We start from the raw sequence: 25198 nt of genomic DNA, 5'->3' as shown, positions 1-25198 counted from the left end.
GAAAAACATCTGAAAAACCTAAACATACACAAATCCCCAGGTCCTGATAACTTATCGCCTCGTATCCTAAAAGAAAGTGCACTGGAACTATCTACGTCACTTTGTAACTTATTTAACATGTCGTTCCAATCCGGCTCACTACCCAACGACTGGAAAATTGCACACGTTATTCCAATTTATAAAAAGGGACCAAAATATAGAAAGGAAAACTATCGCCAGGTCTCGCTAACATCTATCATTAGTAAAACGGCGGAGAAGATTGTGAAATCGAGAGGATTCTCATTTTGGACGGAACACCAACTACTAAACCCAAGCCAATTTGGATACCTGGAGGGCCGATCGACAGTGTCACAACTTTTAAGCTGTTATAATGACTGGTGTTTAACAAGAAATTCGTCTAAAGTGTCTGATGTAATATTTCTGGACCTGTCAAAAGCGTTCGACAGTGTCCCTCATGAGCGCCTACTTTTAAAACTTAATAGGTACGGGATAGATGGGCAGCTGCACCTGTGGTTCAAGAACTTCTTAACCAATCGAAAACAAAGAGTTATGGTACGTGGATCGTACTCGGATTGGTCACCAGTTACATCTGGTGTCCCTCAAGGCTCAGTACTGGGACCGGTTATGTTCCTTATTTATGTGAACGAAATACCTGGCATCATCACGTCTACTGCCAAATTATTTGCTGACGATACCAAAATCTACCGACAGATAAATAATATCGATGATTCTATTGCTTTGCAGATAGATCTGACAACCCTCGACCTATGGGCGGATCGTTGGCAGATGAAATTTAGTTCTACCAAATGTGAAGTCATGAGAATTACACATAACAGAGACAAAAAGTCCACGCGGTACAATATATCGAGTACAGTGTTGAGGAATGTATCTAATTACAAAGATCTTGGAGTTATTATGTCTAGTGATTTAAAATGGTCAAAACATGTTGAACAAATAGTTCACAAAGCAAATAAGGTTCTTGGCTTACTTAAACGCACAGTAGGCGGTAAAAACAAAGATATTTTTTCAAACTTGTACAAAACCTTGGTTCGTCCAATCTTGGAATACGCCTGCCCGGTGTGGTCACCACACCTCATGAAAGACATCGATGAAATTGAGAAGATACAAAGAAGAGCTTCGCGAATTGCCTTAGGCCAAAGAAGACAAGAGATGGCGTACACGGAGAGGTGTAAAATTCTTAAATGGAACTCTTTAGTACAAAGGAGAGATTTCCTTTCCTTAGTGGAATGTTACAAAACTGTATTCAATCTAAATGGATTGAATTTCAGCGAATATTTTGAACTTTGTAAAAACACTAAATCGAGATCTAACCACTCATATAAACTATAACTCAAACTCGCAAGACTGAACTGTTACAAAAATTCTTTCTTTGTCAGAATTATCAAACCCTGGAATAATCTTCCTAATAATTTATTTAATTTTTGTGACAGCCCTAACGTTCGTAAGTTTAAATCAAAATTGAAGAAACACATGAATATTTATTGAATCGTCAGTTAATAATTGATATTTAGCTGTTTCTTATTTGACATTTATTTATTTATTTATTATTTACTATTTATTTTTTTTTATTTATTATTTTTTTATTTTTTATTAACTAGTTCTGTAAGATTTTTTACATAAATAGGAGACCCTTGATATAGGGCTAACCTCTGGGTTTCCTTTTTCTTAATAATGATGTATTTACATGTTGTTCTGAAATAAAGTATTGTATTATAAGAGTAGATTGTTATACGAAAGAATGTTATATGCAGTGCAGTGTTTGAAATTAAATGAAGATATTATCTTCGCACTTTGCCGGGCAATTTAAGCAATTGTCTCATGATTTTTCAGGTTCATGAGACAATTAAGTAGATTGTTACGTAAAGCAAAGATACGGCCTTATGATTTTTATTGTTTTTGTTCATAAAATTGAATATAATTTGGAACAAAATGATCAATAGAAATGAGAAGTATAAATTTTACTAAATTATACCGTTTTCAAGATACTTTGGGAGTAAGTGGTGAAAAACCTCAACTCCTTACTCAAAAGTTCGCTTTATACAGATGATGTGGTACAAAAATTCACAATATCAAATTGTGGAACTTTAGCTCGTTTTAGTTGAATAAGACAAAATAGGCGTTTGTTTCCTTTAATACAAATGGGAAAAGTAGATCTCATTCTTGGATATAAGATAATTATACATTACATTATGATCTAATAAATAAAATGGAGGGAAAGCTGAAAGAGAATCCTTTAGTAGAAATTACAAAGATTTGTTGAGATCAAGTCCAATATTTGGTTGTATGTCCATTGCTGTAATTGGATTAAATTATTATTTCTAATTCGTTGATTGACCTAATTTTAACCCAAAGAGCCTGAAACGTGGCGGAACTAAATTCGTCAAGAACTGTAAACCAAACAGAATTTCTAATTTATAGACATATACACCACCATATGGTTTAAAAGCTCTGTTTTTTTACAACCAAGGTTGTCGAAACGTCAGTCAACAACAACAACAACAGTACTTCTCAGGACTATACCAACCTGGGCGATCTACATTTACAAACAAATAACGATACTCCCGGGTTCAAGCCATTTAATACATATGTGAATTGTGAAGCGTTTGTTTGCGTACAAAGATGAAGCAGAAGTTATATGCAATAAGCAAAGAATTGTCGGTGACATAATCCTGTGAAAATGTTGTTATTTTGAGATATATCTAGTAACATTACGACTCAAAAATTGGTTTGTATTATTTTGCGTGTTATTTTGCATTTTACATTCAGTCAAGCAGAACTAAACAAAAATAGCACTTCGATGTACTTGTTAGAACAAATACAGTATTCGTCATTACGGGGAAAAACGTTCTTTGAATGACATCTAAGACAGTTCAGAAAATGTTTTTAAAACACAATCATAGAAAAACTGGTTTTCAGTGACAAAAAAACTTTTAAAAGTCGCAAGAAATCTAAATGACGTTACTTTATTTGGTGCGATTTTTGTGAGCACATGCATTTATGAGGCTTAGGTGCAATCTAAGCTAAAACGCTCAAAAAATGCAAAAATGGTTAAACACTTACTTAGTCATATAACTAAAATGAATATTTAAATATTAAACGAGTTTGGTGAAAATGATATTAAATATACAATTTTATTTCAATTATGTTCAATTACCAACTTCATTTAGCCCTATTTACTTAATAGGCTACCCACGTGTACGCATTGCGTACCTATTTTTTAAAGCCAATGATTTAAAAAAAGTGGGAGTTTTGTTCAATATATATATATGTTTGTCATTTGTAATTTACTCTCTGCGTAAATTCGTGAGTTTGTTCAAATTCTTTTATGGGCAACCAAACTGTCAAGTCAGGATTAAATCCATAATTGGATAATCCATGATCTAAGGAAGGAACTTTTAAATTTGCAACAAGCAAACTGTTATTCGGGTTGAAGATCATGGAATCAGGTAAAGATTAAGGATTACAAAGTAACCAAATCTCAGTCTCCCAACGCTTTCGTCTAAACAAAATAGTTTAAAACATAATTGAAACAAAGCAAAAAATGATTTTTGTTTGTATTAGTTGGCTAAATTGAGGGAAGCTTGGTGTTTTCCGGGTTTCAAAAACCCACGTTAGGCATTCATTAAACTACGGTAAAGTAAACATATTAAAAATGGCTCTTGAAAGTACGGTCGAATTATCCGAGAAGTACGAAGCAGTTATGGCTCTCAGTGGAGTGGGGGATGCTCTAGGTTATAAGAATGGTTTGTTGGAACTCTGTGAAAGTGGTACTCAAATTCATGAAAAACTCGGAGGACTTAATAAATTTGACATTAAAGGATGGAGGGTTAGTGACGACACTGTACTACACATTGCTACAGCAGAAGCGTTGGTTTCTGAATGGGCAACAACGGAAGAGTTATTGTGCATTATGGCTACAAAGTACAAGAAGACATGCGCTGAGGATATGTGGGAAAGAGCTCCTGGGCAGACCACAACAAAGGCATGTTTCTTGTTACAACCTCTTGAGGAAAAAGGTTACATTATACCATTTAATGAACGAGGTGGCGGATGTGGTGCAGCTATGAGATCCATGTGTATAGGTTTGATGTTTCCTTGTGAAGATCAAATTGAAATGTTAATTGAAATTGCTGTTGAAAGTGGAAGGATGACTCATAATCAGCCCACAGGTATTTACATTCAGTTGCACTTCAGAACATCACAAAAAGGTTACTTAAAGTAATTTCTATACAATATTGTTTGTTTTTATTTACCAAACCTATGCAGACTTGAGTCTTTTTGAAATTTAATATGAAACTTAATTACAGAAAATCCGTAAACATCCAGAGATTTAATATTTACTATTTTAAAGAAACTAGTAAAAATCTTACAATTGTGGCGAAAAAAGCCATTGCCCATTGCATGAAAAGAAGCAAAATAGCAATGATAACAAATAAGCTGACTTCTCTCTCGTGAACCGTGGAGATGAACTATGTTTAATCTATGAACAGTTTAATCCGTCATACAAGTTTGACGCTGGTAAGAAAACGACGCACATCTGCATTCATACATGTGTAGCCGACATATAGCTCTTTCGTCGATAGTTATAAATGCATCCTCGTAGGAGCAGATATCTGACAACCACAATTGACTCGCTGTTATGAATTTAAGGTTTTTACCCTGATTGTCATCAAAAAATTGCTTGCCGAATCCCGAATACACACATACATTTTCCTTACTCTTTCCTCAGGAGGGAAATTGCGAAATTTTCGGAAAAGCGATCAATTTCGGTAAATCTCAGCGGCAACGGACGAAATCCGCCATTTTTTTGGCGGCATTAGATCAGAGAACTCGACATTTGAATAACTGGAATGATAACCGAAGCCAAAAATTGAAGTCAAAAAAATATTTGTCGTCATCATTCGTCATCACACGTCAGATTCTAGTCACTCGCGTGTTCATTTTATTTTTTTAAATCATTTGTCCCTTGGTAATGATAGAGTTCGGATCTTGATCAGAGCGTAAAAATAACAAAATTTTTGGAATCAAAAGATTCACGGAAATTGAATCAAAGTGATAAATCGAGAAGCAAGGTGAGGTGGACTTAGTCGATCTGCTCTTACGCTGCTGTTTTCCTTTAAAACATATCAAAGTCTTTAAGGATATTCAATTATTGATATCGAGATGAAAACCATTTAGTATTTCAAGCACTAACAAAATCGATGAAAAATACAATCGCTCTGTAAAAAGTAAAAATGCGAGTTATGGACTCAATATTTTTTATGAAACTGGATATTCAAATTTCTTTTTTCTTCGGAAAAATAGATCTTTAAATCCACTGAAATGACAAAAAAAGACAAACACTGTGTGACACCGTTTGAAAATTTACCTTCCGATGTAAGAAAATTTTTTGCTTGAATATTTTCTCGTCATACTTTCTTATTGTATTGTCTTTTTAGCATACAGTGTAATTTTCAGTAGGCTTTTCCTCGTTACAAGTTGTAAGTTACAATGAACTCACTGTAGTAAAGTTTCAGCTGTAAAAAATAACCTTTTGCGAAGAGTTGGCCTCGTGTGTTGTTTGTCGTGATGTTGTTTATATATTTATGCTATTGCAATTTGTATTCAAATTTATATTGGCCGTGTATGTTTGGCACTCAGGGGAATGAAACTAACGTACAAACCTTGTGAATATTTGACTTTGAAGGACTGGAACTGACGTACAAACCGCGCAAGAGACTTTGTACGTCAATTTTATATCTATAAAATGTATTGACGTTATCATTCCATATATATATATATATATATCAGTGGCGTGCGGTGACCGAATTTAATAGGCAAGCGCTGACAGTGATTCCACAATGCATTCAGTCATGTTGTACAGGTGTCGTGAAAATACCGAATGTAGAAGTAGAACATAAAAGGATGAAAATTCCTATGCTATATATTTTATAGGAACATCAATCTTATTTATACCTTACATCAGTTACATGATATCTACCGGATACAAATATCAAAACTACTACGCAAAAGGAAGCTCTTGTCAATATCATAATCTTGTATTACATGCTACAGATAATATCTTCTACATACATAAATTGCAAGACAATAGGCGCGACATGTATTGTAGCAGTCGTGATTATAACAATTAAGAACAGCCAGTTTCGCGCACAAAATTGGCACGGTGTGTTACAAACTGAGGCCATGGCGTTGTTTAATGTTTATATTTGGGATTTACTATTTTTACAGCAGTTCATGTCGTGACGTCACTTGTGCCGATTGCGTAATAACACGAAAACTACTTTTGAGCGATTAAATTAAGTCAATTTCAAGTTTATTTTTGCGCGATCATTTGCATAATGGCGGGTAATTTAAATCATGCAAACAATCGAGATATTCCACAGGTTATAAGCCGATATTTAAAAGAGGTCGTAGAGAATGGTGAATATTTCACAGGCTGGATTGATGGAGAGACTAACTTGAACGAGTTTTTACAAAAATACGAAGTTGCTGGATCGACATCTTTCAAGTTTCGTTCGTCTGCGCTACGAGGTTCGGCAAAGCGATATGGAAATGAAGGTACATAAATTAAACTGATACGACGTATTGCACTTGTAGTATTTTACACGTGAAAAATTGTATTGTTTCGACGAAAGTTCCACTTCTCACTCACTATAAAATTTGTTCATAACTCACGTTACTCATCAGTTGTTGTAAATATATAATTATAAATAAAATTATCAACATTTTTTGTAATAATTGTTGTTATTAAAGGTAGTTTGAGATGGAGCAGCAATGTTGGTGATCTATCCATACCATTTTTTGGCACTCCGTTTTGTATCAATAGAATACGGTTACTAGAGTGTATTTATGGACCCTGCAGGCCGACAAATAGAGATTCTGAGGAGGTACGTAGTCTTGAAACCTGAAATATTAAACTCTATAAACTCGAACCACACCTATAACGTAATTATAATAGATAACATACCCAACTACAATGACATACACAACTACCTGTAGCTTTATTAATCATGTTTGTTGTTTTATATATGGCAAAACTCTACTAATTATCTTAACACATTTTACTTTCTACTCACCATTTTCTAGAAACCATTGACTGGAGAGATGTTGATGAAAATTCCTGATTTTCGCCAATCATTCGATCATGCCGAGATATCAGCCATGCGAGGACGAGTCAAATCACTTTTGTCAACATTATAATTCTTGTATTTCGAACGATTTCTGAGCAAATCCTCTGTCGATAATTACTAATTTATCGCTAAATATACATGTTTATTTAAAAAAAGATATAAAAGTTATCTAAACAGTGTATTTTAAAATCAAGATACATTGTTTAGAGATTTGTTCACCCACTCATACTCATACTCATACACGCATATGATCTCTCAAAAGTAGTTTTCGTGTTATTACGCAATCGGCACAAGTGACGTCACGACATGAACTGCTGTACAAATAGTAAATCCCGTTTATATTTTGGTATAATGACGTCATGGCAACGTGTTCTCCCGTTCTTCAAAATGTGTCTGGCACTGACTCGTACGTTTCAGAATATCGGAGAGTCGTGTTTATTATTTAGTATCTTGTACCTTTTATTTTTAGTCATTAATTTACGAATTCAACGACACAAGACTGACAAGAGCATAATGTTTTGGTCATAATGCTAGTCATACTTTACCACAACACACGTTTGGGTGCATTTCGATAAACAAGCAGGGGCCGCAGACTGCGGCCCCTGCTTGTTTACGCATATTGTGCGCAGAAAATAATAAAATAACCAGTAAAGCACCTACTACTTTGAATTAGAAATCAGAACATTACCTTTCGCTCTCAGTCATCTTTTAATAAACGATAACATTAACGGCGTGAATAATTCGAATGTCCAATGTGTTGAATATACGAATATTATTCGTGCGCTGATATGTGTTTAAGATTGCGAGCGTACAAGACTGTTGACCAATCGCTATCAAGCGGCGCCCTTAGAAGCGCCGCTTGCCTTTTCTCGATATTCCTCGAATAAGAAGCCTACAAATCTAGATTAACGCATGCGCAAATGCTCAAATTGAGCTCTGAAGGCAAACGCGCTTGCCTTGGTTAATAAATAAGAAATTTTTAAGGTGTATTTAATCCACTTGACTCATCTTACAAGTGTAACAAAGTGAAACCGAAAACCACGACAGTAAATCGCGTATAAATAGCAAGCATTTCAACTGTAAAGACAATTTAACAAAAGATTACATTGACATTGTTTAGAACAGAAAAATTTAAACTGATTTTGCTCAGAGATTGATCCAAAAAATTTTTGTTCGGTAAAATGCTTAGGCAAGCGGCGCTTGCCTACGCTTGCATGACCGCACGCCACTGATATATATGGAGTTCACTGAATCAGATTCTCGTAACGTTGTAGCGCATTTTGATTTTGTTGTATTGATATATGAATTGGGCAAAATGCAAATAATCATCAAAACACTTATGCTTTCAATGGTGTTTATAATTCATTTGTAGTTTTAATACTTCTACCCTTCTTTTTCACTTTGTTTTGTTTTTTCTATATTTGTAATATAAGTGCACGATTTGAATGATTAACACAGTTTTCTCCTCAATAATAAATTTCATAAGCAGTTGGTAGTGCATTTTGTTCTCTGAGTGTCCACATCTGGTGTTTAGTTCATACAAGAATGATGAAGAGCAAGTAGATATGTCATAGCAAGGCAATAAAACCAAATGAATTAAATACCCATAGTGTACTTTTATGCTAGAAGCTTAAAAGCTTTTTAGAAACTATAAAGTTATTGGATTATATTACCTCTATACCATCAATCTCATGAAAAGAAATAAGAAGCAAAGAATTTGTAGAAAAGCTTTGAAAAGTGTAAAACTTTTCTTTAAAAAAGCAGCAATATTGCATATGCTAAATCTCCATTCTGTACTCTAATAGGTAAATAAGCTCAAACTGTTTCTTAAAGCAAAAACTGTAATGATGAATAAATATACAGAACAGTAACTTTAAAGGTTTCACCACTGAATCTTTAATGCTTCAGTATAGTGAATTACATTCAAACAACATTCAACTAAAATATTTTGATAAAGATATGACATGATTTAAACATTAAAATACATAAAACCCAATGGCTTATACAGTTTGAAGCTTCACATCTGCATCGAGTCATCATCAATCTTAGTACAACTGTTTACATAGACACAAACTTCATGGCCTTCCATTTTACATGTTTGTGAATTGACATTTCATTAAGCATCAAAACACACACAACCTTCTGGCCATCTTTCTTTGGATAATGAACTTTAACTTCAAAGCATACAAGGCACCCTTAGTGAATCCATTGTCTCCATCCATAGAATTTGACCACGATCAAATTAAATAACTCTGGATAGGGCAGATAATAAATCAATTATCTTTACAGCATTATCATTTTTTAAGACTCTGCCTGGTCAATAACATCTTCCAGTTATCTTTTCTCCTTGGTCTTCCCTTCATATTGTCAGCAAATAGAACATAACAAGCTCTGCTCCAAATCATGGGTACTGTTGGGGCTGATCATTTCTCTTTGATACTTTTCATGGAGTATCGGGTTGTGGTGGATCCAGTGGTCATGATGCACCAATGATTGTTTACGATGCTTTGATAATGGCAAAGGATTCCTGGTTTTAATTGTGTTCTTGTTCTATGTTTCAATGTAATATTTCGGGCAACTCACCCCATCATCTGATTCACTATCACTTTCATTTGTAAACTTTGCTTTGTGAATTCTTTTGTGACACCCTTTGCCAGTATTTATAGAGAAAGTTTCTTCTTTTATCATTGTCTTGAGGAAATAATCTTTACTACCTGTTTATACAAAATAATGGATGACTATTTAACTACTATTAAAAAATAATAATTTTCAATTGGAAGCAGTAGCATGCCTGAAATTATAAGGAAACGACCTTATACAAAGTTTGGCCTAATGTATTACTACATGTATTTAAGAGCAAGCAAGTTAAAATCTGGGAAATAGACACATCCTTATTGTCAGTATTGTAATTGAACTATTGCTATGTAGAAGAAAGAACAACATTTGAGCAAAGGCTTTTATCAGAAAGTACTTCCCTCCTAAAAAAGCAGTAAGTTGAATTGATAGCAGCAACCTTCATATCAACTATGATTATTTCTACAAACAAGACAGAGAAATAAACAAATAGATTTTCATACAGAAATTTACAGATATATAGCAAAGCTAAGATGTTTCATGAAAGAAATGATAACAAAGAGAAAGAGCTTGATTCACTAGCAATTAGCTTTTTGGCTGAATTATACAAGCTTTTAGAAATTTTACAAAAAATTCTACAACAGACTAAAAATACTAACCTGAAACCTCTATTATCTCTGCAGGAAATTCCCTCGACTTGCCGTTTCCCTTTGTTTTTGCATCGCCTCACATGACTAACGTTTTGAATCCTTTAAGTTCATCTTTGTCTTTCGACATATTTTTATCCTCAAAAATGATGTTAGAATATGGAATGATATCCATGTATTTTCGTTGTAAAAATTCACCAATGCAAACGCCATATTTTCGAATATTATCGCTGAAAAAGTTTTTTCAACTCTTAACGTATCTTTGCAACAAGCAACATGTTAATCAGATTGAAGATCATGGAATCGGGTAAAGATTAAGGATTACAAAATAACAGTCCCAGTCTCCCAACGCTCTCGTCTAAACCTAAACAGAATAGTTTGAAACAATATTGAAACAAAGCAAAGAAAAGTTTTTATAAGTTGAGGTAAGCCTGGTGTTTTCCGCGTTTCAAAAACCCATGTTAAGCGTTCATGAAAATACCCTGAAGTAAACATTAAAAATGGCTTATGAAAATCCGGTCGAATTATCAATTATCCGAGAAATACGAAGAAGTTATGGTTCTCAGTGGAGTGGGGGATGCTCTAGGTTATAAGAATGGTTTGTGGGAATTCTGTTACAGTGGTACTCAAATTCATGAAGAACTAGAAAAACTCGGAGGACTTGATAAAATTGACATTAAAGGATGGAGGGTTAGTGACGACACTGTACTACACATTGCTACAGCAGAAGCGTTGGTTTCTGAATGGGCAACAACGGAAGAGTTATTGAGCATTATGGCTACAAAGTACAAGAAGACATGTGCTGAGGATATGTGGGAAAGAGCTCCTGGACAGACCACAACAAAGGCATGTTTCATGTTACAACCTCTTGAGGAAAAAGGTTACATTATACCATTTAATGAACGTGGTGGCGGATGTGGTGCAGCTATGAGATCTATGTGTATAGGTTTGATGTTTCATTGTGAAGATCAAATTAAAATGTTAATTGAAATTGCTGTTGAAAGTGGAAGGATGACTCATAATCACCCCACAGGTATTTACCTTTCATAATAAAGCAATGATTTCAGATCATGTATCAATTATCAAGTCACTAATGTCTAGTGTTCTTTCTATTGACAAGTGTTGTTTTGTATAAAGTTTGCTAGGTTTTCCTGTTATCTGCATTTCTTTTCATTTTGACAAACCTTTATAGTAATTTAGCTTTTCATTCCTTTTGCTTTTCTTAGATGTTTTACCTTCAACTCTTCCTTCGATTACTTACTTGAACAAGCCATTACCATGAATGTTTCATATCCTTTTATCTAATATCAATTTATAAATGAAATAAAAGATGGTTGACCTTAGGTTTGCATAAGTTTATGTAATCCATCATTTTCCAGAACCACATCTCAAATCCTCCATCCTTCTAACATTGCTTGCTTTTAATCACCATATCTTTGATGCATCCTTTTTATCGCTTTTCCACATTTCCAAATTTCTGTTTTCCAAAAGCTGTATGAATTGCCATTGCTGTTCTTGCTTTTGTATCTTCACTACTACAGCCATTGAATCCATGATCCATATCAAAATGCTGCTATTATGTAAATAGGGTCATCATAATATAAGTGACCTGAAATTAGCAATCTTTAAAGATAATGATTTTAATTATAGGTTATCTAGGGGCTGTTACTGCAGCTTTATTTACAGCCTATGCTATACAGAAGATACCTCCAAAAAAATGGGGTGCAGGACTTTCAAGTGTTTTACCAAAAGTTTGGGAATACATTGAAAAGGTTGGTCGTGATGTAGAAGAAAACAAGAAATCTTGGGGCTACTTTAAAAATAGTTGGGAGTCATATCTTGAACTACGGGGATTAACCAAAGGAACCAGTGAACCAAAGTTTCCAGTGACATATAACATACCTGAACGTGATGCTTTTTATAAATCTGTAAGTTATGAAGGCTGGGGTGGATCCAGTGGTCATGATGCACCAATGATTGCTTACGATGCTTTGATGATGGCAAAAGATTCCTGGTTTCAATTATGTTCTTGTTCTATGTTTCATGGTGGAGATAGTGACATTACAGATATATTGGCTATAGGTTGGTGGGGTGGTATGTGTGGTATGAAAGGGGTATCCCTTGGAAATTGTAGGAATCTGGAATATGGTCTTAAGCTTATGGAGCTGGGTAAAAAATTACTGAATGTATCAAAGAATATGAACAACTAAAAGGATAGTATTTATTTAAAAAAATTTATGTCATAAAGTTCTGTCATCCCAATATAATTTAGTATGTTTATGAATCATACAATAAAAATTACTACTTGGTTATAACATAAAAGCAAATTACTTTAAAAATAAAGTTTAAAGGAAAATAATAGATTCAGTTCATGGGCAGTTCTAAGTTCTACTTAGATGATTCCGGCTGTAGAGTAAGTTTATTGACTAGATATCAGTGAAAATATTTATAGACAAGGACCATTACATATTTAGATTCATTTTATCTCACAAAATGCAAATTGCAAACATTTTATTCACTACCAAAAAATAACTTCTGAGGGAGACGGGAGATGACTTGGAAGGGGGAAGCCTTGCAACTACGGTCTATGTGTAAAAAATAGGATTAACATAATTTGAAATGCACAATTTTCTATAAAACACGTAGCTACCAAAGTTCAACTGTAAAGCTTTGTTATATTCCCGAGTTTCATAATACAACACACCTAGATTTTTTAAAAGACTTAACGACATCAACCTGACTAGATCCTAACGTTTTTTTGCGAATTTCCTTAGCTTTTTTGTGAAACTCTATAGCTTTGTCGTAGTTTCCAGTTTTTTCAAACACCAAACCAAGATTGTTTAAAGACGCAGCGACATCAACATGATATAGACCTAACAATTGTTTTCGAATTTCCAGAGCTTTTTCGTAAGACTCTATGGCTTTGCCGTAGTTTCCTCTTTTAGAATACACATTACCAAGATTGTTTAAAGACTTAGCGACATTGACATGATTTGTACCTAACGATTGTTTTCGAATTTCCAGAGCTTTTTCATGAAACTCTATAGCTTTGTCGTAGTTTCCAGTATCATTATACACATTACCAAGATTGTTTAAAGACGTAGCGACATCAACATGATTTGGACCTAACGATTGTTTTCGAATTTCCAGAGCTTTTTCATGAAACTCTATAGCTTTGTCGTAGTTTCCAGTTTCATGTAACACCTTACCAAGATTGTTTAAAGACCTAGCGACATCAACATGATTTGGACCTAACGATTGTTTTTTAATTTCCAGAGCTTTTTCATGAAACTCTATAGCTTTGTCGTAGTTTCCAGTTTCATTAAACACATTACCAAGATTGTTTAAAGACGCAGCGACATCAACATGATTTGGACCTAACGATTGTTTTCGAATTTCCAGAGCTTTTTCATGAAACTCTATAGCTTTGTCGTAGTTTCCAGTAGCACTATACACAATACCAAGATTGTTTAAAGACCTAGCAACATCAACATGATTTGGACCTAACGATTGTTTTTTAATTTCCAGAGCTTTTTCATGAAACTCTATAGCTTTGTCGTAGTTTCCAGTTTTATGTAACACCGTACCAAGATTGTTTAAAGACCTAGCGACATCAACATGATTTGGACCTAACGATTGTTTTGAATTTCCAGAGCTTTTTCATAAACTCTATAGCTTTGTCGTAGTTTCCAGTTTCATGTAACACAGTACCAAGATTGTTTAAAGACCCAGCAACATCAACATGATTTGGACCTAACGATTGTTTTTGAATTTCCAGAGCTTTTTCATGAAACTCTATAGCTTTGTCGTAGTTTCCAGTTTCATGTAACACAGTACCAAGATTGTTTAAAGACCCAGCAACATCAACATGATTTGGACCTAACGATTGTTTTCGAATTTCCAGAGATTTTTCATAAAACTCTATAGCTTTGTCGTAGTTTCCAGTATCACTATACACATTACCAAGATTGTTTAAAGACCTAGCGACATCAATATGATTTGGACCTAACGATTGTTTTTGAATTTCCAGAGCTTTTTCATGAAACGTTATAGCTTTGTCGTAGTTTCCAGTTTCATGTAACACAGTACCAAGATTATTTAAAGACCCAGCAACATCAACATGATGTTGACCTAACGATTGTTTTCGAATTTCCAGAGCTTTTTCATGAAACTCTATAGCTTTCTCGTATTTTCCAGTTTTATCAAGTACATTACCAAGATTGTTTAAAGACACAGCAACATCAATATGATTTGGACCTAACGATTGTTTTCGAATTTCCAGAGCTTTTTCGTGATGATTTTTAGCTTTGCTATATTCCCCGGTGTCATGGTATAAAAGACCGAGGATATTAAAATACCAAGCTTTGTCATAACTAGATTCTTCTGAATTAAATTTATCCAATAGTTCAAGAGCAAGATCGTATTTTCCAAAATGTCTTAATTTGTCAACAAAATATTGGAAAACTTGTAAAATGTTCATGTTGATTTTTGTCTTGTTGGTCTTTAATAATTGAACAATTTTTTCAAGATGTGGCATTAATTTGATTTCGTCGTCTCTCTCTTTAAACATGTAAAGTGCTTTAGATATTTGATCAACGTTAGTTTCCATTTCATGTTCTTCATTTGAATGTTCAAATTGATAAACAATAATTGCTTTGTGAACAATGCGATGTAGACTAATGTCATTATTTTCTGAATGCAAGAACAATGAGCAGTCCTTTAAACAAAGACATATATCTTCGTTTGAGTGTTTGGGATCAATTTTTTGAACATAACAAATAACAATGTCTCGTGGTATAGGATCAAACGATATCAAGGAAAAAAGTTAATAACATTTGCCAATATTGAGGATTCTTCAGCATTTTGTCTGACAGCTAAAAGTGAAGCTTGTAACATACTTCTAGGATATACCGAGTTAAATTTAACAAAAGTGGCGTTCATGTTTTCTTGTTCTTCTGAAGATATTTTCTTTAAATATTGACTCCAAGTAAATGAGCAGTTTGCTTTGTTTACACGACTGACATAATAACCAGCAGCAGCCAAAGCCAGCGGTTGACGATCTAATGCGTGTGATACTTCATTTAACAATTGATCATCAACTTGTCCAATGGTGTAATGCTTCAAAAGTTGAAAACATTCCCTATCATTTATTCCACTTCTGATAGAAATATGTTTGTTAAACTCATCGTCTTGAGGTACGGCATCTGTGTTTTGGATGGTTACTATGATTTGTCCATTTATCCACATGGGATCACCTACTTGGGGAAGTAACGAAGAAATTTTGCTGAGCTGTACCACGTTGTCTACAATGATCAACCACTTTTGCCAGAATTTTAATCGTGTGGATACTAACGATCGCAATTTTATCACTTTATCTGTGATGGAACAGTTTTCATCTTTAAATATTTTAGTCATATACTTGTCACAGTTTAAACGGTATCCAAGTTCACAGTAAGTTTTTAAAAGTGATTCCTCACTTTTTCCATCGAGAGTCATTACAAACGAAGTTTTGTTTTTCCAAGCACACGATATTTTTTCACAAACCTGTCTTGCAAGTTGTGATTTACCACTGCCAGGATTACCAGTGATGTAAAAATATGTCAGTTTATCATTGTTATCATTCCTTAATTTTTCAAGATCTTTTATAATTTTATCTCGTAATTCAGTGCGTTCAACGAAAAAATGATTAGATTTTGAAGGAAGAACTTGAAACGAATTAAAACAGTTTCGATGATTTTTTATTTCATTGATTCCATCGAGTGAAAATTTCAAATCTTGAAATGATTTTTCAATGATACTGACTATATCATCAAAATCATCATCTGAGTATTTGCTTTCATACCAATGTGCGTCTTTGTTTCTTTCACCACGAAGTGCATGAACAGCATTCTTTGTGTTTTTATCAAGATGTCTGCCAATCGATTTTGAAAAAAGTATAGCATCGAATAATATTGTGCAGTCCCATTTACTTGTGTCTCCATTTTTATATTTTAATTGTAGTTTTTTATCCAACTTCCTACCCGATTCTAAAGTGTAAAATTTTTTCCCACTGTTGTGTGTATCATCCCATTCTCCATGTGTTGATTTGTAACGAGAGTTCCATTCTTTGATGAAAAATTGAGCAAGTTCCGTTTGTACCACATTGATTACTCTTTTCATGTAAAATAGATTTCTGTTTTCTCTTGTATCCATCTAAAAAAATTATTGTATCACCAAGACAAGTAAAATCAAGCAATTCTAAAAATTTAATGTACAAGATAAATGTATTAGTTATCATGAAAGCCGAGAATTTTTCACATTTGATGAAATCAAATATATTTACTCACACATGCATTTATTTATTTACTAATTTATTTAGCCAACTTCGCCTGCATCATGCAATAATTGCAAATGAACATAAGTAACTATTAAATAACAGGGTACATGCTACATACATACATTTATTTAGTTAATTATTTATTTATTCAATTTCGCCTGTATCATGCTATAAATGCAAATGAACATAAGCAAATATTAAATAACTGGAAACATGCTACAGCTCTCGTCAATTAAAGCATCCTTAACCTTCTAGAGACCGTTGTTGCTCACAGGCAAAATCACCAAATGAGACGTGTACAAACTTTTGAAAAGACCCTGCTCCTAAAGGGTTAATCCAAACAAATGCCACAAACATTAAAAACAACACGATATTTACTGGATAGTTCACATTTTTTATCGTCATGAACAGCAAATATAGCTACTCTTTTTAAGGATTGTTTAAAATGTTGTAATGCCTTTTCTTGAATAGACTAAGGTTGATATTAATGCATTCTAGAGTCTAATGCACGTGTTTAAATATGACTTTTGAAATTTTTTTGTTTTGCAACCATTTGTAACAAATGATAGATGTTTTATGGCTGCAAAAATTGACAGTTTAATGGTCAAAATTCTTTATCAATTTTAAGACCATGAACTACTAATATCAGGCAAACGTTAAAGTAGTCAATAAACTATTTTTTTTGAATTTTACTTGAAATGTAAGTTTTCAATAAATGCTGATGAAATAATGCCTCTGTTTTCGGGGGAGGGGTTATAAATCAGCCGTTGAAGTTTTTTTTTGAGGGTGCTTAAATTTTTTAGGGCAACTATTTTCAACACTCTCAAAGTTCTCATCGCTTAAGCTACAGTTTTATGGAATTTAAAAATACAATTGCATCTCTAATCTGCAGATAAAAGAGCAAGATATATTAATTGTTTCTCAGCTTTTACAAAGGCTTTTTCTTTGCACAAAATGCTAAAAAGCAAAATGTCGCAAGCCATGCAAAGTGCACGCTAAGACTTGAAATGAGAGGCAGGAGATTCTGATCATCTAGATAAGGGAAGAAAGATTGTTTACATGTGTGTTTGTAAGGACAAAAATCAGTAGTTAACTGCATGGTCATACTCCTTGCTGCTTCGTGCAAATCCAAAACTTGGACAAACATTGAATGAATAAACAAGCATCATTTTTCTGACGGATTCAGGAAACATAAAATGAAATTTTGTTTTTCAAATTTATAAAATGTTGAACTTAATGAAAAGGGATTTTTCCCAGTGTGTTGAAGTTTTATTTTCAAGAACAAAAAGAGAAACGACATAATGAGGAAAAAGGCATAATAAGAAGAAAAGGTAAATATAAATGAAGGTTGTCTAACATTTGTCTAAAAAAGAGCTGGCATTCAGTGGACATGATGAATCAAGCTTTAGTTTGAATCAACACAATTATAAAAATTTTCCATTAATTTCTGTATTCTGTTTTTGACTTGCATGCAAGCAACCACTTCAGCAAGAAAGAACTGATGCAACTTGTGTTTTCATTATTGTATTATCTGATATCCTGAATAAGTTGATTGTCTGTATTCATGAAGCTATTAAATTGATGAGAAAACCGATCATTTTCAGTTTCATTTTAATTAATCCGATGATACTTTGCATATATTAACCACAAAACAGCTTATTGATTTATTAAATCGTTTTTAAAATTCCAGCATTGATTACATTGTTAAAGGATTTTACGTCGAGGCTCTTTATGCAGAATTTTCATAAATATACATGTATCATGTACTTAATAAAACATGGAGAACTTTCATTTTTGAGGAAATTTATTTAAGGAGCGTAGGGGCTTAATTTATAGTGCAGATGATTGAAAAGAGTTGTTGTAGTAAAGTGTTTTTTACTGCCGGTAATTTTATTTTAAACTATCATATTGCATGAGAAATATTATCATCATATTTTTATCATTCTCTTCACCATATCCTGCTTTAAATACATGTTAGGAAACATAAGGGCAATTTTATGATGAGTTTGAAATGACTGAGATCAGATGTAGCTTTGACATGGGATGAAACCATTTTCTTTTGCCAAAAATTTGTTATAGAAATGTGAAAGACTATGAATTGCATCATTTTTTCCATGACAATTCAAAAAAATCTTAGAACATAGAATTTCTGCCTTTCTAAGTCACCTCAATTCAATATCAATGTCTCTGTCTACCCCTATTAAAAAATCTAGACCATCAAAAAGGAATGCCAGAGGTTGTTGAACAAATCCTCTTTTGAAGTCAGAGTACTCTTTCCACTTTTGGGGAAATTCAGTCTTGTGTGGCGGTGACTAACAATAGTGAGAGACCAGAAGGTGGAACTGTAGCGGTGGTTAACACTAGTGAGTGAGCAGAAGGTGGAACTGTGAAGGTGGCTAATACTAGTAAGAGACCAGAAGGTGGAACTGTGACGGTGGCTAACACTAGTGAGAGACCAAAAGGTGGAAATGTGGCGGTGGTTAACACTAGTGAGAGACCAGAAGGTGGAACTATGGCGGTGGCTAACACTAGTGAGAGACTAGAAGTTGGAACTGTGTCGGTGGCTAACACTAGTGAGAGACCAGAAGATGGAACTGTGGGGGGGTTAACATTAGTAATCGTATCTTCATAAATATATGTGTATTTAATGAAACATGGGGAACCAAAACCTAGAGCAACTACATTTCATAAGAAATATCATCGTCATAATATTTTTAATCTATACAAAATCAGAGTCGAAATGATCCTATGGGAGGTGATCGATTTTGTTGAACAATAAATTTTAATATTTTATGCCTTAGGGGAGGATACTACATGGGTATATTGCATCGGGGAGAGGGTTATGAGTTATGAATCATTTTTAGCATGTAGAGCTTTTAAATAAAGAATTGTCCTGACATGATAATCTTTTGTTTACTGCTTCAATAGAATGATTTTACAGATCACAAAATAAAACTGCTATGTGAGCTTGATATGGGTCAACTTATGTGTTAATCTCGTAATCTCAAGCTAAAAAATAGTCTATGAACGTGAAGTCAAAATGAATCCCATTTTAAATTATTGCGTATTAACAACAAACACCTTCGAACCCATTGAACAGAACTGTACTGCTGAATTTTAAGTGTTTTAAAAAAGACTTTCATTTATATCGTGATGTTCAGGAGTTTCGTGTTTGGTTTAAATAGTCCATTATCTGTTACAAATATTTGCGGTAACCTTAAGCAAAGAAGCTTTGTTGTCGTTCTGTCGAGCTTTTTACACTTGAACGAATCCCCCACCAATTGTTATGGCGCGCCAAGATGGACAATATTACCAAAATCGAAAATATTTACAACGAAACACATTATCGTATGTCGAAAGTAATATACTGGCAACTTTTTCCATATTTGAAAAATTATAAAAGAAAACAAAAATTTGTTTACCATAATTTATCGTTTACACAACGAAATTTATTTTTCAAATTATGAAAATTATTTTTATAAAACGAAACTCATTTATATAAAACGAAATTGACATTCATAAAACGACATTTTTCTCGAACAAACGACATTTGTTACCGCGCCCTGCCACTGACATCAAAGAAAAAACGGCGTTTTATTTCGCGTTCCGTGAACACTGTCGACGACTCGTTATCTTGTTCCTTCCATCCTTTCTGTCTGCCTGTCCCTTCCATATTAAATATGGCAGAATATCGGGATGTTGTGGAATTCTTAGCGAGAGGCTCTAGTTTATTTGATGAACTACATCGCGAAACATTTTTACGAAAGATAATGTTACGGCTGAGGTGATAATAGCTCGTTCTGAAGAATACTTATGTGGCCTATGCCTACTATCTCGCTTTCAGGGATGGACTAATGAAATCGTGCATTTTTTCACAGATGTTATTATGGTTTTTTAAAATGAAATTGCAAAACTTTCAACTCAGTTTAACATTCATAACGGCAATGAATACGATCAATACGTATGCCCAATGGAAGAGAACGAAATGAGCTCTGCTGGAAGGCCACGATTTTTTATTACAAAAGAACAAATTGATGGACTGCGTAGCTTGCACTTTTCATGGAAGAAAATTGCAGCGATGCTTAATATTTTGTAAAGAACAATACGGTGACGAAGAAAAGAACTTCGCATGGAAATTGGGCAGGCTGTGACCTATAGCGACGTAAGTGATGAAGACCTTGACGCCTATGTAGAACATATCTTAAATCGTTCCGCAAATTCAGGAGAGAGAATGGTATTTGGTGCACTAAAAGGATTTGATTTAAAGGTCCACCTTGTAGAATTGACATGACCATAATTTCCCCTGCATATTTGTACAAGTTCTGTGTCAAAGCCATGATGCTTTCCAAAGGCATTCCTCCTTCATCAAACAGCCGCATCCTGAACAAAAGTAGTATTTCTAAAAAACATCATCATATTACAGGACATTAAAGGGTAAAACATTATGCACTAAATTTATTTTTTCTGTCTCATTACCAGAAAAAAATTCACGCCTTGGACCTCCATCATCAACGGCAGGTTCACCTATGAAGACGACCTTAATTTTGTTTTTTGGAGAAAACCAAGAACATTTTATCCTCCTATCCAAATAGTCGCTCAAAATACTAATCCTTTGCACATTTACACGATTTGTGGTTTGATCCAAATTTTTTTCTAGTCTTTTCAACTCCTCCAGCAATGAGAATTGTAGAAGTTCAGTATGCTCAGCTGCTGTATCGGACGACAAATGGTGATCCTGGTCATCTTTAGGTTGATTCTGGTTATCTTTACGTTTAAATTGAGACATTATATTGACATAGTGCTGTTCAGTGCCTTTTCAAGCACTTTCACAGCACAAATCAGTATGCTCTTCAATTTCATTAATTTTGAATTTCATATTACAAGTTGGACACAAAATTGATGAGGTTGTAGATGTGGCAGCCACACTTGACGTTTCATGAGAGATATCATCTGAGGAAAAAGAGTGCAACAAGGGAGGCAATGTTGATTTTAGATTGTCTCCCAAATTTTGTGATTAAAATGAGCTTGTGAATTGGTTCTCGAACTTGTTGTTTTCAAAATAATGTCATCATCTTTAGAGCTAATGTCATCACTGTTTTTGTTCTTTATTTTGACTAAACTATGCACTGACACACTTATGTCTTCCTTGGCCCGAATATATATTGGTCCTTGACCAGACACATGCTTTAAAATCCTACCGTCACATTTTAGACAGCCGTCAGTTTCAAGGGAAATCAGCTTGCTGTGTACAGCTCTCATAAATTCGAATTTGGGAGACTTCTTTGTATTCGAAAACTTCACTGCAAACTTGCTTTCTAATGCTGTTCTTATTCCTTCCTCATCCATGGAAGGGTCTAACTCAAACGTAGACTATAATCCAGCGGAAAAATTGCTTCTCTTTCCCGTCCACGTGGTACTTTAGTTTGCTTTGAATATGGTATCAAGACAACATCTTTTAGAGTTGTTCGAGCTTCGTTCAATTTCAGCTTCTTGCCGTTGTTATTTTTACTAGTCTTGGACCTTTTTGAGTTTTTTCCTCCCCCATAATTTACACTTGGGTTGAACAGTGGAGACGTGTGGTGCATTGAAGTATTAGCTGGTGTAGTCGCTGCTCCTCCGACTGTTGTGATTGTGGATGAACGACCATTTGCAGAAGGGAACAGAGTGCGTATCGTACTTTCAATATTGCTAGCGTTAGCATCGTTATTTCCTTCAAAAGTTCTTTCACAATTGTTGGAGCAATCACTTTCAGAGAGCTGAGTGATAGATGCAACAAGGTTTGTCAAGTTATGTAAGTTCCTTCGCGAAGACATCCTCAAAATTTTGTAGTGGATGGCTCTTTGCAGGCTACAAAATAATGGCCGCTAAAAAGCGGTAAAAAATGTCGTTTGTTCGAAGAAAACGTCGTTTTATGAACGTCAATTTCGTTTTATAGAAATGAGTTTCGTTTTATAAAAATAATTTTCATAATTTGAAAAATAAATTTCGTTGCGTATATATAAATTATGGTAAACGAATTTTTGTTTTCTTTTATATTTTTGCGTTTCGTTTTACGACTATTGAAAAAGTTGCCAGTATATTATTTTCGATATACGATAATGTGTTTCGTTGTACATATTTTCGATTTTGGTAATATTGTCCATCTTGGCGCGCCATAAGTTGTTGCCGATTATATAGCGCAATGTAAACGTTAAAATGCTTATATTACGAATTTTAGCCCCCCTTTTTTATGAGCTTAATTGAAAATTTTGATTATTTGAAGAACTATGACATGTCGCTGGACTTAAACAGATAAATATAAAATCCTTAATTTTGCCTCCAAAGTCGGGTACTATTTGCGAATTTTTTACGACGCCATATTGATACTTGTGACGTAGATAGTTGAACACGTCTGTTTCTGTCAATATAATATTATATTATAGGAGGTGATTTTGTTGTCGTTTTTCTTGTCTTAAAAACAAATAATGACAGTATTTTCAATAAAATATTAAAAAAAATGGAAGTTTGCCGGAAAGTATGGCCTCAAATCAGTGCTCAGATAATTCGAATTCGATGTCTGAATGCGTATCTGATTCGAGCTCGGAATCCCTGGGTTATGTTGAGCATTTAAACGACTTCGCATATGACGATAAACCGCTCGCAGGAGATGGTGATGAAGTACACAGAATATAGTTTTGCCGTGCATCTTGTATAAAGTCTTACCAATGCTGTATTTGTTTGCTGTAACATGTGTATACCTGATTCCTAAGCTGGGCAAACAATCAAACCAATGAAGTTCGTTGTTATATTCGAAATAATCAATAACAGCTCCCGTTTTTTAGCCGATTTTGTAATAATTAGAAGGAAACGCAGCAAAACCGAAAAGTAAAAATGATAACCGGTGAAACTCTCCTTTTCACCGCTTTTCATAGAGTTCACTGTATAAAAGTGGGAAAAAAAGCGTAATTTAGTTGACTATTGTTAACATTGCTATAAGTATTATTTTAATCATACATGAAATATGCATAAATTTTGAAAATTTTACTTGCAGCGCTCGTCCGTTTTACTCTACTCTAAATCCGTCAGTGGTTATGAGTTAAAAATGACTACGATGAGATGAGCAACTAAGCAATGGTACAAAAATGAAATAATAGAAAAAGTTTCATATGCCTAACAAAAAATTTTTTTGCATGACTTGTTTGTAAGGAGTGCCTGATATCATAAGCTTTATTTAATATTCATTATAAAATCTAGAAGCAGTGTTTAAAACTGGGAAAAAAGAACAAAATTTATCATGATGATCATAATGAATATGAAAATTGCATTAGTTAGCTATACATGAAATATGCATAAATTTTGGCAATTTTAAGTTGCAGCGCTTGCCCGTTTTGATGTACCTTAAATGATTGCCACTTGCTATGAACTTATGAGTTAAAAGTGACTGCAACAAGATGAACAATCAAGCAATTGTAAAAAAATGAAATAATAGAGAAAGTTTCCTATGCCTAGCAGTTTTTTTCCTTTGCATGACAAGTTTGTAAGGCAAGTGCCTGGTATCATAAGCTTTGCACAAAGCCGTCTATAACAAGTTCTCAATGATGTCCGATACTGTGTTTTTAATATAAAGTTTAAAAGATTGTTTGGTATAAATGGTATTTTTCAGGCACTTCAAAAAGCTACATTTCTAAAGTAGTACCATTATACTAAAACTCAAAGATCGCTCTATACTACGTACTTTACAGACTTGAATGAAATACGAAAAGCGATAATTAACACCAAAAACATTTGGCAGATTTCGACACTAGTTACTAGAACCAAGAGAAACGAAAGACTTGTAATGTTACAAAGATTAGCGACATTCTTTAGCTGCATAAAAAATCAAGAAATCTAAATTTAATGAGCGATATCATTTTAAAGATAAACCGATTTTAGGATGAAAATTTCTACATGTTAAACGACTTAAAAATTTAAACTATTCAATGTTGGCAAATGAGTCCATTTATAATTTTGAAACGAATATCCTTCATGAGTCATAAATGTCATTTATTAATATCAAACGGTGAATGAAATAACACATATTTGGCTAATAGACGGTGTGGAAGCAACGAATAATAATTGCTCACAAAAGAATTGAAATTCCTTAATATACAAACATTATCATCATAAATACGCAATCTTTTGAAAGACAGTGGTATTTGTTTTTGGTAAGTAAAAATTGTTGTTGTTTCTGAGTGTAACTTTGTTTGATTGATTTGCGATTACAGGATTACAAACTTCTACTGGCTACGTAAAAAAATATATAATTTATGGTGTTAGGGTGAGACTGAATTATTCAAAGTGCATAAATAATATGACGAGCAACTCATATCTAATGTTACATTTATACATCAAAAGCCCGCAATGACATGTTGGTTATTTGTCTTTTTTTACAAACCTTTTACACGCTAGCAGCTTGAAGTCTTGAACAGTTGAACTTTGAGATAGATTTAACATTTGGAAAAGTTAAGCATCATGTGTCGTCGATACGTGGC

The 25198-nt window shown here is 33.8% G+C and overlaps 3 protein-coding genes across 3 annotated transcripts; 2 read left to right on the top strand and 1 right to left on the bottom strand.

Annotated features, from left to right (window-relative positions):
* The first annotated feature begins 566 nt into the window (after window positions 1-566).
* Window positions 567-1350, top strand: LOC124448862. The gene has a single exon (XM_046999844.1). The coding sequence runs from the start codon at window positions 625-627 to the stop codon at window positions 1348-1350; it is 726 nt and encodes a 241-aa protein (XP_046855800.1). The 5' UTR covers window positions 567-624.
* A 9393-nt stretch (window positions 1351-10743) lies between these two features.
* On the top strand, window positions 10744-12582 carry LOC124448139 (protein ADP-ribosylarginine hydrolase-like). Its single transcript, XM_046999150.1, has 2 exons — window positions 10744-11405; window positions 12023-12582. The coding sequence occupies exons 1-2, from the start codon at window positions 10880-10882 to the stop codon at window positions 12580-12582; spliced, it is 1086 nt and encodes a 361-aa protein (XP_046855106.1). The 5' UTR covers window positions 10744-10879.
* A 276-nt stretch (window positions 12583-12858) lies between these two features.
* Window positions 12859-25185, bottom strand: LOC124448138. Its single transcript, XM_046999149.1, has 3 exons — window positions 25102-25185; window positions 15386-16564; window positions 12859-12957 (listed from the first exon to the last, which is right to left on the bottom strand). Exons 2-3 carry the CDS (start codon window positions 16562-16564, stop codon window positions 12859-12861), a joined length of 1278 nt encoding a protein of 425 aa, XP_046855105.1. The 5' UTR covers window positions 25102-25185.
* Between the last annotated feature and the right edge of the window lie 13 nt (window positions 25186-25198).

This window comes from Xenia sp. Carnegie-2017, unplaced genomic scaffold (genome assembly GCF_021976095.1).
Source record: "Xenia sp. Carnegie-2017 unplaced genomic scaffold, XeniaSp_v1 HiC_scaffold_23, whole genome shotgun sequence".
NCBI lineage: Eukaryota > Metazoa > Cnidaria > Anthozoa > Malacalcyonacea > Xeniidae > Xenia > Xenia sp. Carnegie-2017.
Note: the sequence above shows the minus strand (reverse complement) of the source record. Positions and strands in the feature narration are given on the sequence as shown.

Excerpts from the sequence above, each read along its gene's own strand:
- LOC124448862 (XM_046999844.1), top strand. The coding sequence starts at position 625 with ATGTTCCTTATTTATGTGAACGAAATACCTGGCATCATCACGTCTACT.
- LOC124448138 (XM_046999149.1), bottom strand. The coding sequence starts at position 16,564 with ATGGATACAAGAGAAAACAGAAATCTATTTTACATGAAAAGAGTAATC. Across the intron at positions 12,958-15,385 it reads CTGGTTATTATGTCAGTCGT|ACCGTAGTTGCAAGGCTTCC; the intron begins GTAAACAAAGCA and ends TTTTACACATAG.
- LOC124448139 (XM_046999150.1), top strand. The coding sequence starts at position 10,880 with ATGAAAATCCGGTCGAATTATCAATTATCCGAGAAATACGAAGAAGTT. Across the intron at positions 11,406-12,022 it reads GACTCATAATCACCCCACAG|GTTATCTAGGGGCTGTTACT; the intron begins GTATTTACCTTT and ends TTTTAATTATAG.